The 16,805-nt window shown below is 49.7% G+C and overlaps 1 protein-coding gene across 7 annotated transcripts in view; it reads right to left on the bottom strand.

Moving 5' to 3' along the window:
- The window catches only part of ZXDC (ZXD family zinc finger C), a 37,883-nt gene extending 21,078 nt beyond the window's left edge, over positions 1-16,805 (bottom strand). For 2 of the 7 annotated variants that reach the window (XM_005547905.4, XM_065539104.2), the window contains exons 1-8: positions 15,784-16,805; positions 13,059-13,211; positions 12,878-12,956; positions 11,506-11,636; positions 6,782-6,952; positions 2,476-3,161; positions 1,316-1,378; positions 587-671 (exon numbers count right to left, since the gene is read on the bottom strand). In XM_005547905.4, the coding sequence (XP_005547962.3) occupies positions 587-671; positions 1,316-1,378; positions 2,476-3,161; positions 6,782-6,952; positions 11,506-11,636; positions 12,878-12,956; positions 13,059-13,211; positions 15,784-16,690 (2,275 nt within the window). In that variant the 5' untranslated portion in view covers positions 16,691-16,805. Of the gene's footprint in view, positions 1-586; positions 672-1,315; positions 1,379-2,475; positions 3,162-6,781; positions 6,953-11,505; positions 11,637-12,877; positions 12,957-13,058; positions 13,212-15,467 lie in introns of all 7 variants that reach the window. The other 5 variants (XR_012431606.1, XM_005547906.4, XR_012431607.1 and 2 more) reach the window with 3 other exon arrangements.

Genomic DNA, 16,805 nt, shown 5'->3' with positions numbered 1-16,805 from the left:
TTTAGCAGTTTCCATTAAGCACTACATCCCACTATTTCACTTTCAGGAAGGACAGATGCTTGAGGCCACATAGGTTACCAGCTCTTGTTTGGTCTTTAAAAATACAAATAAGTTGCTAACATTTTCAAATAAGATTTCAACAAAACTCTGACAATGCCACAGGACACACAGTTTGGCTCCATGTACATGTACCTGGGGACAGTGGCAGTCCCCAGGTCTCTGCCATGCCAAGATCAGGCCCCAAGGCCATTCAGCACCAGGCACAATCTCTGCTTTCCTGACACCTGGCCTGCTTTGCTTATTTACCTTAGTAGCCTTCCAGGTAACTGACACTGGTGTTTGAACCCTTAACTTTCACAAAGCTTGTTTAGGCAAATAAAATAGGTTCATACTGATGCTGGGAATTTTGTTACTAATTTTTTCCCTTAAGTTCAAATAAAACTAAGGAGTTGATAAAAAGGGTATTCTGAACAGAAAAGTAAAACCAAGAGCACAGAAACACCTGCTGTGTGTTTCTTCTGCCAGTAATAGTGACAGAGAACCCTCAGGCCCTCGCTCCTCAGGGCTGCAGCACACACGGCCTCACCTGCATTGCTCCCCGCTCCTCTCTGCTTTTTTTCCTTGGCTAGTTGAATGGCTCGGTAATCAGTTCTTGCTGAGCCCCCACTTTCCTGAGACCAAAGAAAAGCGTATCAGTCACTTATCTAGACACAAAGGAAGGGTAGCAAGGGAGCTAGAGAAGTGCCATAAGCCTGCTTCTGGGACATATCCGAGCTCCCATAACCAGAGTCGCCAGTAAGGCACACAAAGGGCCAAATGCTACGTCCACATGCGGCGAGGGCCGAACAAACTTGGAGCTCGAACAATGTATGTGACTTTCTTATCCAGAGAAGCAAAGTGTATTCCTCCAAAGTCTAAAACATAGTAAAATATTTTACACAGAAACTTTTTAAATCAATTACATACTTCTCTGCTTTCTGAAACAAACACTGAGCCTTGCCTGGGTGACCCAGGGTCACCTTACCATGGCACTCCGCGACACTTTTCACACTGTGCCACACACGTGTACGGCAGGCCTGGGACAGGTCCCACCTTAGAGACCCACAGCAGAGGCCGCTCTGGTGGCAGGGGCTACACTCAAAGTCTTACGCAAAAACAATAATGATGGTACTGAATTCAGGAACTTTCCTGAGGGTGCCAGACAGTACTCAGAGGACTTCAGCTGTTGGAAGTCTGTGAACATTTCCAAAGAAAGACAGTTTAACACTTATCACTACGAAGAGAAAAAGAGCAGCCCTCAAAGCTCGTAGCATACCTGGGACCCATTCACCACACACCATTTGTACTCAGAGAAGCGAGGTAGCCCAACGCCACACAGCTAGCAAGAAAACGAACACGGGTTAGGACCGAGGTCTTGCTGGCTTCTCCACCTCCACCCACAGCTACAGCTGCACCAGGAAGCTTCCATTTCCCAAGGCACCGAGGCACACAGTCCTTGCACCAGGGACTGACTGCACACTTGTCTCTAACTGTGGCCACCTCCCATCCCTGCCCAGTCACCTGTACACTTAGCAACTGCTATAGCTGCCTAAGCAAAGGCTGGCAAGCATAGCTCTGCCACCAACAAGCAAGACACCAGAAATGCAGAGACAGAGACCGTCCTCTCCCACTGAAAGAAATGAAAGCTGGCTCCATGGAGCCTCAGTTACTATGTGCCTCACAACTGATCCTACTTCAAAAGATTTACATTTTTTAAAAGTTGTAAAATAAGATGTAACACTCTGAACAATATAAATGTCACCATCAAATTTAGCCTGTGCCACAAAAAAAAACAAAAACCCTATCTGATCATTCCCATCTGAGTCAGGAAAGTCAGACTATCTCCCAATAATCTTTAAATTATTTTAAATTAAATTATATTAAATGTATAATTGATATAAAGTATATTAACTGTTCAGCCTCAAAATTGGAGTACTCTTATAATCCTCCAAGAACTAAGGCTCATAAACCCCCTCCCTTTTTTTCTTTTCTTTTCTTGTTAATTCTAGTTCTAAAAAAGAGTTTGGTATGGTTTTAAAGTTTCCATTGAACCTCTGAAGGTGGCTTATGTCTTGACTCCTCTTCTAGGGCTGGTCATGAGCTGAGAAGCATAGAGGCAAAGTATCTCAACATTACAAAACCCCCAATTTTCAAGGAAAGGAGCACATTACCATGGAGCCACAGGACTCCAAAGGACCTCAGAAAGCATTTAGCCAAATCTCCTTATGTAGGAAATAAATGAGAATTTAAGGCTCAGATAGGTTAAGGTGATTTGTCAAGGTCATAAGAACTTGTCAGTTCCAGACTTGTAGTCCAGGGCTGCGTCCTTTTGTAAACCAGAAACGTCTGCATAGAAAGGATTAATCCAGAATATCCTCAAGACTAAGTATGAGAGAAGTGACCTATATGGTGGTGACTGAATAGATTGCTTCATACCAAATAGAAGTTGCCGGTGCCTGCACTGAGCTCTGTGTCCTGGGCACCGTGCTGCTCTGCTGGGCTGGACAACGTGGACTGGGGCAGCCCATGGCTTCCTTCCTGCTGCCCAACTGCTCCTGGGCGAGAAGGCGAGTCCGGCTCCACCTTGATTGGAGCCAGCAGTTCCGGGACACTGGCATTTTCTTGGGGGGTGCTTGAAGAGGTCGGTGTGGTGATGTGTGCTGCTAAGTTACTATTGGAGGTCAAAGCCAGTGGGTCGTCACTCAAGTTCTTCATGGGCAGAGCCACCAGACAGCCTAATGCTCCTGCACTCACAGTCTGCACGTCATCCACACTGAAGCTACTCTGCTGCAGAACCGTGGCTGCTGTCCCGAGAACCAGAGGGCTGTCCAGGCTCGGGGGAATATCACTGTGGGCCACCAGGACCAGGGGTTCCATTGGCCCTAGGGAGCTATTACTAGCAGGGAGGTTCCCTCCCAGAGAGGAGCTCACAGAAGTGACGTCAATAGTCAGGATTCCGGAGTTCAGAGCCTCGTCCGACCCACCTGCAGAACCACTAGCATTGGCAGGTGTGTCAGAGAAGAGCGCAGCAAGATCCATGTTCGTGAGCTCGCTTTGGCCTGGGCTGCTGAGTTCACTGCTAGGAGTAAGAGAACTCGGAGCTTCTAGCTGAGGTAAGAGATCTGAAAAAAAAAGGAATACACTCCGGTTACTTTATGACCTTGAAGACTGAGTACTTTTGTTTATGCCCATGATGTTACCAAGTGATGCCCCAAGGAAGCACTGACTGTCCTCTTCCCAGACCCTGAAGCTTGGTTATCATGACAGAGTCCCACGGCCAGTCTCTCGGGGCACCTGACACACACCCCAGGAAGGGACAGGAAGCGATGCCGGCTGACATCAGACACTTTATGTATGCGTCTTGGATCCTCAGGCTGACAGGGCTTTCTCCAGTAGGAACAATTGGAGAGAGATTAAATAACATTTCCTAAGGTCAGGCCAACTGGTAACAGCAAGAAGCAAAGTAAGACTTGCATCCATGTCTTTCTGGCTTCAAAGCCTGCGCCCTCTCCCCTCCCGGTGCCACGGGAGCTGCCCGAGAGGACTGAACCTTTCCACGGCACATCATCCTCAGCTGCCAGTTGCTAGCTGGCCTGTGCTCTGAGGATATTTTCAAAATCAGCTTGTCAGCTCATGTTTGCCAAACTCTGTGCTCCACTCCACAACTAGCTGCCACCCCAAAACCGACTGGAGCCATATAGGGGTAAACAAAGGAAATGAAACTGGCTGCCTGGCAAAGCCAGGACAGACCCGAAGCTTCAGCTCTAGGCAGATGCACAGGACCTCTAGGCATGCTGGGGGCCCCCTAGACAGAGCTGTTCCTGATGGGCTTTCCCTCCCAGAGCCTCCCCTACCACTGCATTTCCAGCCTCACATTTCCCCACCAGGACTGCAAGCCTCCTGAGGGTGGAGAGCCGTCTGACCACCACTGTCCCCTCAGCTCCCAGCACAGTGCCCAGCCCTGATGCAGCATGTAATGATTCTAACAGGCCCTTCTTCAGCTGGAGTCTTAATTTTTGGTCATAATACTCTTTAAATATTTGATTATTTGTTATTCTATGACTATGAAATTTAAATAATCAGCATACCTTTGGGAGAATAATGACTTCCAAAAAATTTCAATGCATAGGCAAGTTTTGGGTTTGTATACAAGTACATGCCAGTTATACCAAATCACAGGATGCTTCAAGCATCAAGCAAATGGTAAAATGGGAGAATAATTAATTTGGGCAAAAGAGCCAAATAAGGACTTGATGTCACCCTTTCCTGAGGACTGTCCCCAGCAGCTTCCTGACTGTGCCAGCGCCTGGCCCAGAGGAAAACCTGCTCTCAGTTCTCTGATCCTATTTCTCCCACGCCAGCTGTTACTGACCCCAAACTCATACCTGCAGGCTGTGAACACCTGGCCAGAGTGTCTATTATATTTTATATTTTTAATAATGCAAATCCACAAAAATCTATTCTAGACAAAAAGCAAATCAAATTCAGAATGTATCGTCTTTAGTTGTCATATTGCTTCAAAGCTTAAAAAAAAGCATCAATATAGCATCACTTCTTCAATAAATATCCCTTAGTACCAATGAAGCATTTTGAAAGAAAATGGTAGTGATCCTTTGGCGAAATTAAAAATGGAAAACTATGTCAGTTTTTCAAAACTTTCTAAAAACTCCCTTGACTCTCTTGAGGATTCAGCTCCCTGTGAAGAGACCATGAATAATCTCAGTGCAAATGATACCCATTTATTAATAAATTTCCTTATTTAGCACTTTACTAATTCTATAAACATTTACTACTAGAGAGACCACACATGTACAAGGGCCAGATATTAACACAATCACTAAATAAACATTAGTTAGCAGAGCATCTGGCAAAACAGTCATGATCACCACAGTTCAAAGCCCAGCCCCAGCCCTTCTTGCGGGTGTGACCCTGGCAAGTACTTTCTATCTTGGTTTCACCAGTGAGGACCCCACTCCCAGGACCACCGTTAGGGGGACTGAAACAACCCACTGAGGGCATGACATAATCCCACAGTAACCAGGTGTTCTAGTGCCTGTTTCTCACTAGGAGAAATGGTGACACCTGGTCTTCTACCCGACAGCTGGAAGGGGGATGACACACAAATAAGTCATTGTTGCACAAGAAATTCAAGCCTGGGATACACAAGCTGCTACAGAAGAGGGTCTCACATCCCACTAGAGTTTAAGGAAAGTGCATCTGGTATAACACTGGGCTTCTGCTGACTTCTGAATTGGCCAGGTCAGGAAAGGGGAAGTGTGCCATGAGAGGGAACGGCGGAACAGGGGAGAGGCCTGAGTGATGTAGTCTCATAGAGCTATCAGAGAAAGGGGGCCTGGTCACGTGGGCCTCTGTGAGCAAAGATGACACCCTCCAACATGAATCAGGTGGCACACACATTCCCTGTCCTCAAGACACTACTGAAGCAAGAAGGGCAATTTATTTAAATATAAAGCTGAATGGCAACTGCTGTAAACTGTGAAAGATCAGTGTCCAAGATCCCAAGGAGGGGCTTCATGACCACTTCCAAATAGGATCACAAGAAAGCAAAGGCCACAGACCTGCCCTGAGCCCAACCCCTCATCAAACTCTGTGCGAGGCATGGAGGCCTGTCCCCTGCCAATGCGGCAGCTGTGACACAGCTGCGCCTCAAGGCCAGTGCTCTCCTGTGGTGCTGCTGGTCACACAGTCCACAGGAGGACCCAGTTGGTGACACACACAGCTTCCACAGACTGAGCAGAAGTAACTCTAGGGCTAGCTAGGATGCCATCAACTAGGCCCAGTGAGGAGTGATAACCGCACCAGGCCCTAGAGAGCAGGGCACATGTGCGTGCTCCTCAGAGGGGCCGCCACCACAGCTGCCAGGCACTTCTGCATCCTGCACTGTGGAGAAGGCCTAGTGGGATAGGTTTCCTAGTCCCATGCTGCAAAGCTGCCCAATGACCAGGCACTCACATACTCAGCATTCCCCTTACAGGTCACCTAGCCACCGTCACTTTCCCCTCTAACCCTGCCCTCTCCAGCCCTCACTGCTCCCAGTCCACTCCTGAAACACAATTCTGCTCTGGCCTTTGTTACTTGGAGAGAGAATAGCTGAGGCAGACGGAAACGCAGGAGGGGCAGGTCCAGAATTCAGGACAAAAGTCCCAGTGAGAGACACAGGCTTAGGGGACATATACTAGGGAAAGTCAACAAAGTGAAACATTCTTCCAGGAAAGCATTTCAAAGACACGGGAGGGGCCAGGCATGGTGGCTCATGCCTGTAATTCCAGCACTTTGGGAGGCTGAGGTGGGCAGACTGCTTGAGCCCAGTAGTTCAAAACCAGCCTGAGCAACATAGTAAAACCCTGTCTCTATAAAAAATGCAAAAATAAGCTGGGCATGGTGGTGCATGCCTGTGGGCTCAGCTACTCTGGAGACTGAGGTGGGAGGATCACTTGAGCAGGACCCTGAGGTTCCAGTGAGCCATGATCACACCACTGCACTCCAGCCTGGGTGACAGAGGGACCCTGTCTCAAAAAACAAAAGACATGGGAGGGATTAGAGGGTCAAAAGCAAGAAAGTGGCAGAGAAAGTGCAAAAGAGGCCACTTGGCTTGGCAACCATGGCCACAACCCCACTGCCCGACGACTTCCAAGAGGTGAAGAAGGAACAGACGGCACTGGCACTATTCCTGTTTCTTGCAGGGAAGCAGCTCCCCACGGGGGCCGTGGAAAGTGCAGACCTTGGCGCCGGCTGTGCTGTCTGACCATGTGCGCCTTCATGCTGTGCTTGGAGGTGAAGAGTCTGTTGCAGGTAGAGACCGGGCAACGGCTTTTCGGAGCACCCACATCCTGCACATGTTTCTTAGAGTGAATGTACAGACTGCTACGAGCGGAGAACCTTGCGCAACATCCTGGAACAAAAAGAGTAATGAGTGTGAAACCTGAGGATCACCAAGGAACCAGGAACAAGTGACACTTCCTCATCAGATCAGAACCACCAGACCTGCATTTTGCACCCTGGCTACTGGCAAGGACAGAAACCAAATATCTCTAGGAGTAGCATCACAAGCAATTCAAGTCAAAAGCAAACTTTTTAAAAAGCAAGAGATACAGTGAAACCCGTAGGGAGATTTGAAGTCCTACCTCAGCTATGTCTAAGCAACCTCTGTGCCTGTTTCTTCACCCACTACATGGAGATGTTGGGAAGATTAAGTCAAATTAAGTATTAACTGCTTAAACAATCAGTTGCAAACAATTTATTCTAGTCATCTCGATTAAGCTATTACCATAAAAAATGTAATTCTAGGATGATATTTAGAGCTGGAAACTATCTCGACAGATCACCAAAGCCAGTCCTTTCACTTTCCCACTGAGACACTGGATGCCCAGGGAGACTGAGCGGGTGTCCTGGAGCCCAGAGCTGGCATCTCCTTGCTTACACTCCCAATCCACTTATGACTCTGATCTGCACACAGGCATCAGAGGAAAAACAAGACACATTCAAAGTTATAGTCACCTCCCCTCCGTGCTCTGGCTTTCCACTACGCCGGCGCTCTGCCCCATACGGGTGCAGGGAGAAGACGTGGAGCTCTTGGTGGCCAGAGACCTGCACCCGGCAGGGGCAAGTAGAATAGCCAGCTGCTTCAATAAAGGGCAGTAAGTCAGTGCCAACACTGAAGCATGCGAGCGGCAGAGGAAACCGCACACCTCCCAAGAAGGCAGAAAAGTGGTCTCAGGAGTATACAGCATTTGAGGTGACTGGGCCACTGTGCAGCAAAGCAGATGGTGCTCCTGCCGCAAAAGCTGCCCAGCCAAGGTATGGGGGCATGAAGGGCAGCTGTGCAGGCACCCCAGCCTGGGTTCCAGTTCAACCTCTTACCAGCAGTGTGGCCTTAGACAAATTATTTATCCTTTGCGGGTCTCCTTTTTCTGTTCTGTGAAATGGGAATGACACCTGCTTCTCAGGGGTGCTGAGGGCCCAATAAAGCCATACCTGTCTACAGAGCCTCTGCACGGACCTAAGCAAGTGGAGCGAGCAACGACGCACTCGCAGCACCTTCTCAGGACGGTGGGGCGGTACTGCTGGAGCCCAGCACCTGGAGGAGGGATATTTTAAGGAAAGAGGCTATGAAGATAGGATACGGCCAGATGAGTAAGGGCCTTGGCTGCCTGTGAATGTAGTTTTCAACTACATTTTTCATTTTCTAATACAGCTGCAAACTCATTTCCAGGTCAGGCTCATCAAAGACCATCTGGGAAACACAGGAGATGGTCCGACGGCCCAGGCTTGCCCTGCAAATGCACAGTTTCCTCCGCATGCCCTGCTCACCATGGTACACAGGGTACCCTGGAACCCCCTTTCCCAGCTGGGGGTCCTGAGCACGGATTTCTAGAGACAGGTCACAGAGCAGAGGCTCTAAGCACATCTTCTGTAAAATGCCTTCCCAATGGCAGGGCCACGCTACAACAGGACCCTTGCACACTCTTGCCAGCACTGGGTTTCCATTTTTTAAAGTATTTGCTAATTCCATAGGCAAAAATATATTTCATTTTGGTTTGTATTTCCTGTGACAACCAGGAATGTAATCATTTCTCGATGTGTACTAACTGCTGGCTTTTCCAAATTCTGCCCATATATTGAGATCTGTGTCCATTCTTTACAAATCCAAGCTGCAACCAGGGAGAGGCAGAAGCAGCCATTACTGATAGACCTGTCTGCAAGCTGCATTCAGAGGACAGTGAGGCGCTCATGTGGATGGCCAGGCAAGCACGAGGCTCAGCAACACACGAGACACAGGCCCCAGCAACACACAGCCCCGAGGTTGTCGTGATGCCACCCAGTGCCTGCCCTCAGACAGACTTCTGGTCTGTGGTCCTGTCCTTTCCTCCTCCTCCTGTTACTATAAAAAAGGTAGTTTTGCCTTTTACTTTTTATTATACAACAGTTCAAACAACTACCAAAGTGGAAAAAATGGTATCATCAGTCCCAACTATTGCCCAACCCCAAGAATGATCAACTCTCAGTCCAGCTGAGAAGAGGTCCTGGGCTCCTCCCACTAGCTCCAACTCCATCTCCACATGCTGCCCACACCACGTGGGGAGTGCCCCCTTTCTCTCCCAGCAGAACACCTAGACTTGCTGGAAGAAACAGAGCTCTACAGAAATAAATGCCCCATCCTCCACAGCCAACTCCCACCTTTCCCCTTTCCCCAGTCACCTCTGGTGGAAGTGTCAGCACAAACCATCCCCGTCTCCCACTCAGGCCACCTCTCAGGGCATCAGAGCAGGACTCTGCCTGAGTGACCCCGCGGAACCTCATCCATCAACACACCAAGACAACCCCGCAGGTGGCACTGAGGCATGTCTTCCCTGGTCCTGGCTCACCCTAGCACTCAAGGTGACCCCCACTTTCACACATCCCCTCTCACCTCAGCACCACCCCCTCTGTGCTCTTGCTGGTCCTGCCAGTACCCGTCCCAGCCACTCCACTGGAATCGGGGGCAGCCCCAGGGCTCTGTCCTAGGTCCTTTTTAAGAAAATCTAACAGCAATCATAACAACAGTAAACTGACATATGTACTGATGTTTTCCATATGCTCTAAACTTACTAACCAATCCAGCCTTCGCCAACAACCCTGGGAGGTTTTATTCACTTTACAGACGAGGAAGAGGCACAGAGAGCTTCAAGTGTTTGTCCAAGGTCCCAGAGCTACTTACGAGGCAGACTTGGGACTCGAATCCAGGCAGTGTGACTCCAGAATTCAGGTTTTTGATCAACTACACTACCCTGCCTCTCCTCCATTTATACTCTTCCTTGAGAATTTCATCCACTTTTGTGGCTTAAACGACGACTTGGGTGCTGTCTGCTTCGCTCCCTGCCTGGTCTACTCTCCTCAGCGCCAGCGGCACATCCCCTGCCCTTTGTGCATTAGATGCACAAAGGTACCAAAAACACAACATGTCCAAACCAAACTCTGTTTCCTCCAAATCCACTCAGCTGAGACACTGACCTCAACTAAAATCCAAATCCATCACCGTATATTGTGACTTCTAACTCCCACCTCTGCCATCGATGCCACTTTCTCTTTTCCCACCATTAACGCCCCCATCCAGGCCATCCCACCTCCCCACACCCTTGGCTGCTTTCCTTCCTGAAGTCAGACTGAGCCACAACTCAAACATGATCACATCATACGCTCACCCAAACACTCAAGCCTGCCACTCGTGGCCCTGAGAGGCTCTCCCAGGCCATTCCACCCCCAACACCCACACGCACATGTCTGGTGCTCTTTCCCCTTCTTCAGCTGACTGTGAGGCCATTCTCATCCCGAAGAGCAGTCTGGGGAAACCCTCTGTGTCCCTGCAGCACCCTACATGTTACCTGTTCCCCTGTCTGCACCTCCAGCTGAAACCCTGACGGAAGAAGGAACTGTATATACGTTCACTTGTATGTATGTTCATTATGTTCTAAGAGCTAGTCTCAGCTTTAAATGGGTCTTTAATATTCTCTCTTTCATATAAGGAAACCAAGGCCCAAAGAAGCAGCTTGCCTGAGGTCACCACTTTAGGGAGCAGTAGAGCCAGACTTTGAATCCATGACCACCCAACATGCCCTGGCTCACTGCCTCCCAGTGCACCTGCAGAACTAGAGTAGGGCCAGCACGCATAGGTCATGCAGCCAATTTCTGGCAAATGAACTAAGGCTTCAGTGTTTTAAAGGAAGAAACCTCTCTACTATCCCTTTTAAAAAGTCAGGTTGGGTGCAGTGGCTCACACCTGTAATCCCAGCACTTTGGGAGGCCAAAGTGGGTGGATCACTTGAGGTCAGGAGTTTGAGACCAGCCTGGCCAACATGGTGAAACCGTCTCTACTAAAAACATAAAAATCAGCCAAGCGTGGTGGCGCACGCCTGTAGTCCTAGCTACTCAGGAGGCTGAGGCATAAGAATCACTTAAACCTGGGAAGCAGAGGTTGCAATGAGCCAAGATTGCGCCATTGCACTATAGCCTGGGCGACAAAGCAAGACTCTGTCTCAAAAATTAAAACAAACAAAAAAAAGTCAGTCTAGCTTTATCGCTATGCAATTACAAAATGATTGGAGCGACCATTCAAACGTGATCTCAAAAGTACCTACAATTTACTGAGTCCGAGCTCCACGCCAGATGGATAAACAGGCATTTTCCACGTTTCACCTAATCCTCATGACCACCAAATTAAACAGGTAACTTAACTAGAGCCACAGATCTAGTGAGGATCAGGGCCATGAGTCAAACCATGTCTGATTCTCAAGTCACTACTCCCAAAACAGTACAATTAACTCAATGAGGTAACTAAACATAACGCCACAACTTATATTGAGTCAGTCTTTAAGCAGCTAACATTTACCTTCAAACAATGGAAACTTAACAAGATAAATGTTGGCCTGGTACTTAGTTTACTGCTCAAAGCAATGTTTTAAAATCTACCTTCCACAGGACACTCGAATGGCTTTGTGCCTAGGTGGGTTATGCTGTGGCCTTTCAGATGCTCTGCTCTCGTGAACGATTTCCCACAGCCTTCGACAGGGCAGGTAAACCTCCGGTCATCATCATGTTTCCTGCCAGATAGAAAAATAAAGGAGCTGTGATTCCTCATACAACTCACCGTGATTCTTTGTTTAAAATTCTACAAAATATACCAAAATACAAACTTTACATTTACAAAAATCAGTAGTACATTTCAGAAAATCTTTACTCTGTCTTTAATCCATGTGAGAAGATTTGCAATTTAGCTACCCCATAGTTAAAAATTCTACCTTAATGACTAAGCAGACCCCAGAGTCACACATTGAACAATTAATGCTATTTCAATTTAAGAACAGTGGAGTCCCAAATGTATTGATGAAGGTGTTTCTATTGTTTAGAAACCCTCATGATCAACAAGCTTTCCGAGCGACAGAGGGCCATGAGAAATGTGCACAGAGCATCAGCTGCAATGCTAAAAGACTCTCTTAAGCCAACTTGTAAAGACTGTGTCTTTTCCTAAGTGACATTTTTATATTAAATCCTCAGAGCCCAGTTGTGCAAGCACAGAAAAACCATCGAATCTCTCCGAGTCTCACTGTAAAACAGGGAGAATAAGAACATTAGCTTTGAGGTTGTTGTGAAGATAGAAGACACACATGTAAAGTGCTGAGCATCACCTAGACAGTCTCCAGGGTTGTCATTACCACCACGAAAACTTGTAATTACATGAAGAAAGCTTATTCTACAATGTTAAGTTAAACAAAACTGGAATTTTTTTTTTTTAAAGAACAGAGTATACCAATTAAGTTTTTTTAAAAAAAATAATATACAGGGCCGGGTGTGGTGGCTCACGCCTGTAATCCCAGCACTTTGGGAGGCTGAGGTGGGTGGATCACAAGGTCAGGAGATCGAGACCAACCTGACTAACACGGTGAAACCCCGTCTCTACTAAAAATACAAAAAAAAATTGGCCAGGCGTGGTGGCAGGCGCCTGTAGTCCCAGCTACTTGGGAGGCTGAGGCAGGAGAATGGCGTGAACCCGGGAGGCGGAGCTTGCAGTGAGCCGAGATCGCGCCACTGCACTCCAGACTGGGTGACAGAGCGAGACTCCGTCTCAGGAAAAAAAAAAAAAAGTACACACAGAAACAAGTATTTTCAGGTGATGAGATTCTCAGCAATTTTTTTTAACAGTTTTCTGAATTTTCCAAATTATCAACACTGAGCTATTTTTACAACTTAAAAAACGTCTACAGATATTTCATTCGTTAGTTTCTGCTGCTGACAAATCACTCATTTTCAAAGCTGATAATGCAAACCAAAATGTAAGGATTACCTTCTGTGCCTTAGAAGTTTGGACATGCTGGTGAAGGTCCAGCCACAACTGTCAGAGTCACAAATAAATGGTCTTTCACCTTGTAAAAGAAAAAAAGTACACAGCATAAAATTTACAACTACAACAGCTACGATGAAGACAACTCTTGGGTCCAAATGCTTTGCGTTCCCTAGCTCATTACCTGTATGGCTCCGCAGGTGAATTTTCAGCCGACAGGCTTTATCATACTGCTTGCTGCACCCAGGAAAGGAGCAGGAAAAGAGCTCTTGTTCCCTGAAGTGGGCTCGGTTATGGGAAAACAGGGCACTCACCGTGATAAATGTCTTCTCACAGCCTGAACAAGGAAAACACAAACCCTGCTCAAAGTGTGGCAAAAATTATACAACATAGCTAATGCTAGTCACACCCACCGGACACTGTTCACCCTGAAGCAGACAAGGAAAAACATGACTCACAAGCACTCTCTAAAAAGGGATGACCATTAATGCTTGTTGGCTTTGTGATCACCACAAGAAGGCAGCTAATGGCAGCCAATAGGCACACGCTGGCCACCTGCTGCAACACGACTTGGAGATGGAACAACTGATAAAGAGAAAGTCCTCTGTTCAAAGCCATCTACTGGCCAGTTCCAGAGTACTGATCCTGAACACAGGCTGAGACCCAAGAACCCCATGAGAGAAATCAAATACTAAGGAACAAGATTTTGTCTGGCAGGGTTGATCTTTGAAAGGTTACAAATCATCCTACTGGCCAGGATTTTCACCCCTTGGGGGTGATGCTGCATCCTCTACACATCCAAATTTCCTCCCTGACACCCTCTAACTGCCAGCCCTGTCCCTTGCTATTTGGCTTCTTTTTCCTTTTGCCATTTCCTTAGGTTCTCTGCTTTGTAATCTTCACCTCCATCCTAACCCCCGGCCAAAGTAGCCAAGCCTTAACAATTCCACAGCAATGCTTCTCCTCCAACAGAAACATTCAGGGCTCCAACAGGGTGGAAAATATGAGGCTGCAGGATGTTTAACACGGGTCTTTGCCGCAGCTCTTCTTGGAGACTTTAACAAGATACCATCATGCCTGTGAACTGCCACACAGATGCACATGGCATAGCACTGCCCAAAAGTATCAACCCAAGGAATCCTACTTTCCCCAGCAACATCTAACCAGGAAATGCTGATCTTTGGCCTCGATCTGGTGCCAAAATACTCCCAAGAACCCCCCACAACCCCATAGATAATTACACCCTTTGGTTCTCCCTCTGCAATCTCACCTGCTAGAGACCCTCATCATTCCCACTCCCTGGCTCAGGCCCTCAGGAAATTGAGGTCTGGGCCCTTTGATGATGCTTCACTGGTACTGCTCCTGCTTTTAACCATCTAATCTCATCTCAACACAAGAAGCCTCATGGATCAGCCAACACAAAACCCTCAAGGGACCTCATGCCTGGAAGCAGCCAGGATCCCTAACCTTCCTAGCATCATACACAGAACGAAACTTTTTTAGCAGGGAGAGGGTCTACAGCCACCATCAGATTCCCAAGAATGTATGACTAAAAAAGGCTTTGAGCTAGTGGCCTCAAGCCACATTCTCTCTGAAGAGGAATGCACAAGACAGTCCACGGGCATATGTGAGAGAAAAAATAATAAAACCCGTTCATAATTATCATCTCATCCTTTCAAAATTCTTGTTTGAAAACATTATAAGGAGAGCCGTGTGCATATACAGGTTAAGGGCATGCTAGGCACACATTCCAGTTTGGTTTGAATGACTGGTCCTTCTTCCTGGGCCCTCACCACAGCCCACAATCCCCACCTGGGCTCTGCCATCCAGCCGACCCCATTCTTCTGCCTTTCCAGGCAAGAATCCTCTCTTGCCCTTCTGGAGGAACCCCGTCCCTGTGAAAGCAGGGAAAGCTGCCCATCCTGGTGAAGAATTAACTGTGTTGGAGTCCTACATTCCCTACAACTGCAGGTCCACACAGTGGAGACAGCGGAGAAATAACCAGCAGTGGACTTTTTTTGTTTTTGTTTTTGAGACAGAGTCTGGCTCTGTCGCCCAGGCTGGAGTGCAGTGGCGAGATCTAGGCTCACTGCAAGCTCCCTCTCTGGGGTTCATGCCATTCTCCTGCCTCAGCCTCCCGAGTAGCTGGGACTACAGGCGCCTGCCACCACGCCCGGCTAATTTTTTGTGCTTTTAATAGAGACGGGGTTTCACCGTGTTAGCCAGAATGGTCTCGATCTCCTGACCTTGTGATCCATCCGCCTCGGCCTCCCAAAGTGCTGGGATTACAGGCGTGAGCCACAGCGCCCGGCCACCAGCAGTGGACTTTATCCACGAGGCTCGGCCTCTGTTTCTTCATGAGTAAAATGAGGACAGTTTTTAACCTTCACAGGCGGCTAATTTTTAAAACTTCACAAAACTGTGAGGTTCAACGGAAATAAAAGTATAAAAGGCAAAAAAGCCAGGATGTGCGCACACCTGTGGCTATCCTCCCAGCGTGTTAAGGTCCTGAATCTGGCCACATTCATCTCTGCTCCTCCAGCACGGAGTGTGCACCCCATAAATTAATGACGAGACTGAGGAAAATAAAGACCTGACACACAGCTCCGTGCCACTCTGTGAAGATGCGCTGCCGCTTTCATCAAGCGCAAGCAGGTTAAGGGTATCTGTTGCCGCCGCCTTTGGGAAGCGCAGCTGTGGTGATCTGCGCTACCTGCCATCGAAATCCCTGCGGCAAGGCAGGGCCAAGATCTCAAATCGAATGACATGGAAGGAGCTAGAACACAAATCCCGAAGAGCCTGCGTCCCCGGCTTGCTAAGGTCTGGCAGGCCCCTCTGTGGGACGGACGTGGCACCCGGGGCCTGCCTGCAACACCGCGCAGCCCGCCCGCCCCCGAGCGCGCGGTTACCGGGAAAGTCACACTTGTAAGGGCGCTCGGGCTCGAAGTGGCTGCGCTGGTGGGAGCTGAGCTTGGCGTGCGTGGGGAAGCGCTCGGCGCACACCTCGCACTTGAACAGGCTCTCCTGCTCGTGGCCCTTCATGTGCGCCTTGAGGTTATAGACCGTAGTGAACTTCTTGCCACAGCCGCCCACCGGACAGCCGAAGGGCCGCAGCTTGTCGTGCGACTGCAGGTGCCGCTTAAGCTTGTAGGACGTTGTGAAGGCCCAGCCGCAGCCCTCCAGCGGGCACTTGAAGGGCCGCCGGCCTTGACCGCCGCCGTGCGTGAGCAGGTGCACCTTGAGCTGGTGCTTCTTGGCGAAGGCCAGCGCGCACTGCGGCTCGGGGCAGCGGTAGCTGGGCGTGCTGGGGCCGGAGGCCTGGGGCGCGCGACGGGGCGCGGCGGTGCCCGCGCTTGCGGGGCCGGGCGGCGCAGACAGCGCGAGGACGCCGCGGTCGAGGCGCACCAGCAGATCCTGGCTGCTGATGGTGACGGCGCCCGCCGGGGCTACACCAGGGCCGGGGGCGACGGCCGGGCCGCTGGGGCCCTGCTCCGGGCGGCTCGCCGGGTTGGCACGGGAGCCAGCCTCGGCCTCCTGTGATCCGGCAGCCTCGGCGGCGGCGCCGCCGTGCGGCACTTCCAGCAGCACCAAGAACGAGTCGCCGTCGCTGTCGTCCTCGGCGGGCGGCGGACTCGGCCCTGAGGCCTCCCCGGGCCGCGCCCCGGGCCCGCCATCTTCGGGGCCCCGCACCAATAGCAGGCGGCGGCGCGCGGGGCTCGGGCCGGGCGGCGCTGGGGCTCGGCGGAGCGGGCCGGGGCCGCCGCCATGTTGCCCTCCGCGCGCGGTCGGGGCGGGGAGCAGCGCCGGGAGGTCCATCTTGGGCCCAGCTACGGCGTCGGAGCCGCTTCGGACGCAGCGCGGCCCGCGCCCCGCCCAAGTGTGCGTGCACTGCCCCGGGACGCGATCCGCGCCAAGACCCGTCGTAGAGTCC

The sequence above is a fragment of the Macaca fascicularis genome, chromosome 2 (genome assembly GCF_037993035.2).
Source record: "Macaca fascicularis isolate 582-1 chromosome 2, T2T-MFA8v1.1".
Lineage (NCBI taxonomy): Eukaryota > Metazoa > Chordata > Mammalia > Primates > Cercopithecidae > Macaca > Macaca fascicularis.
This window is presented reverse-complemented; position numbering and strand designations above follow the sequence as displayed.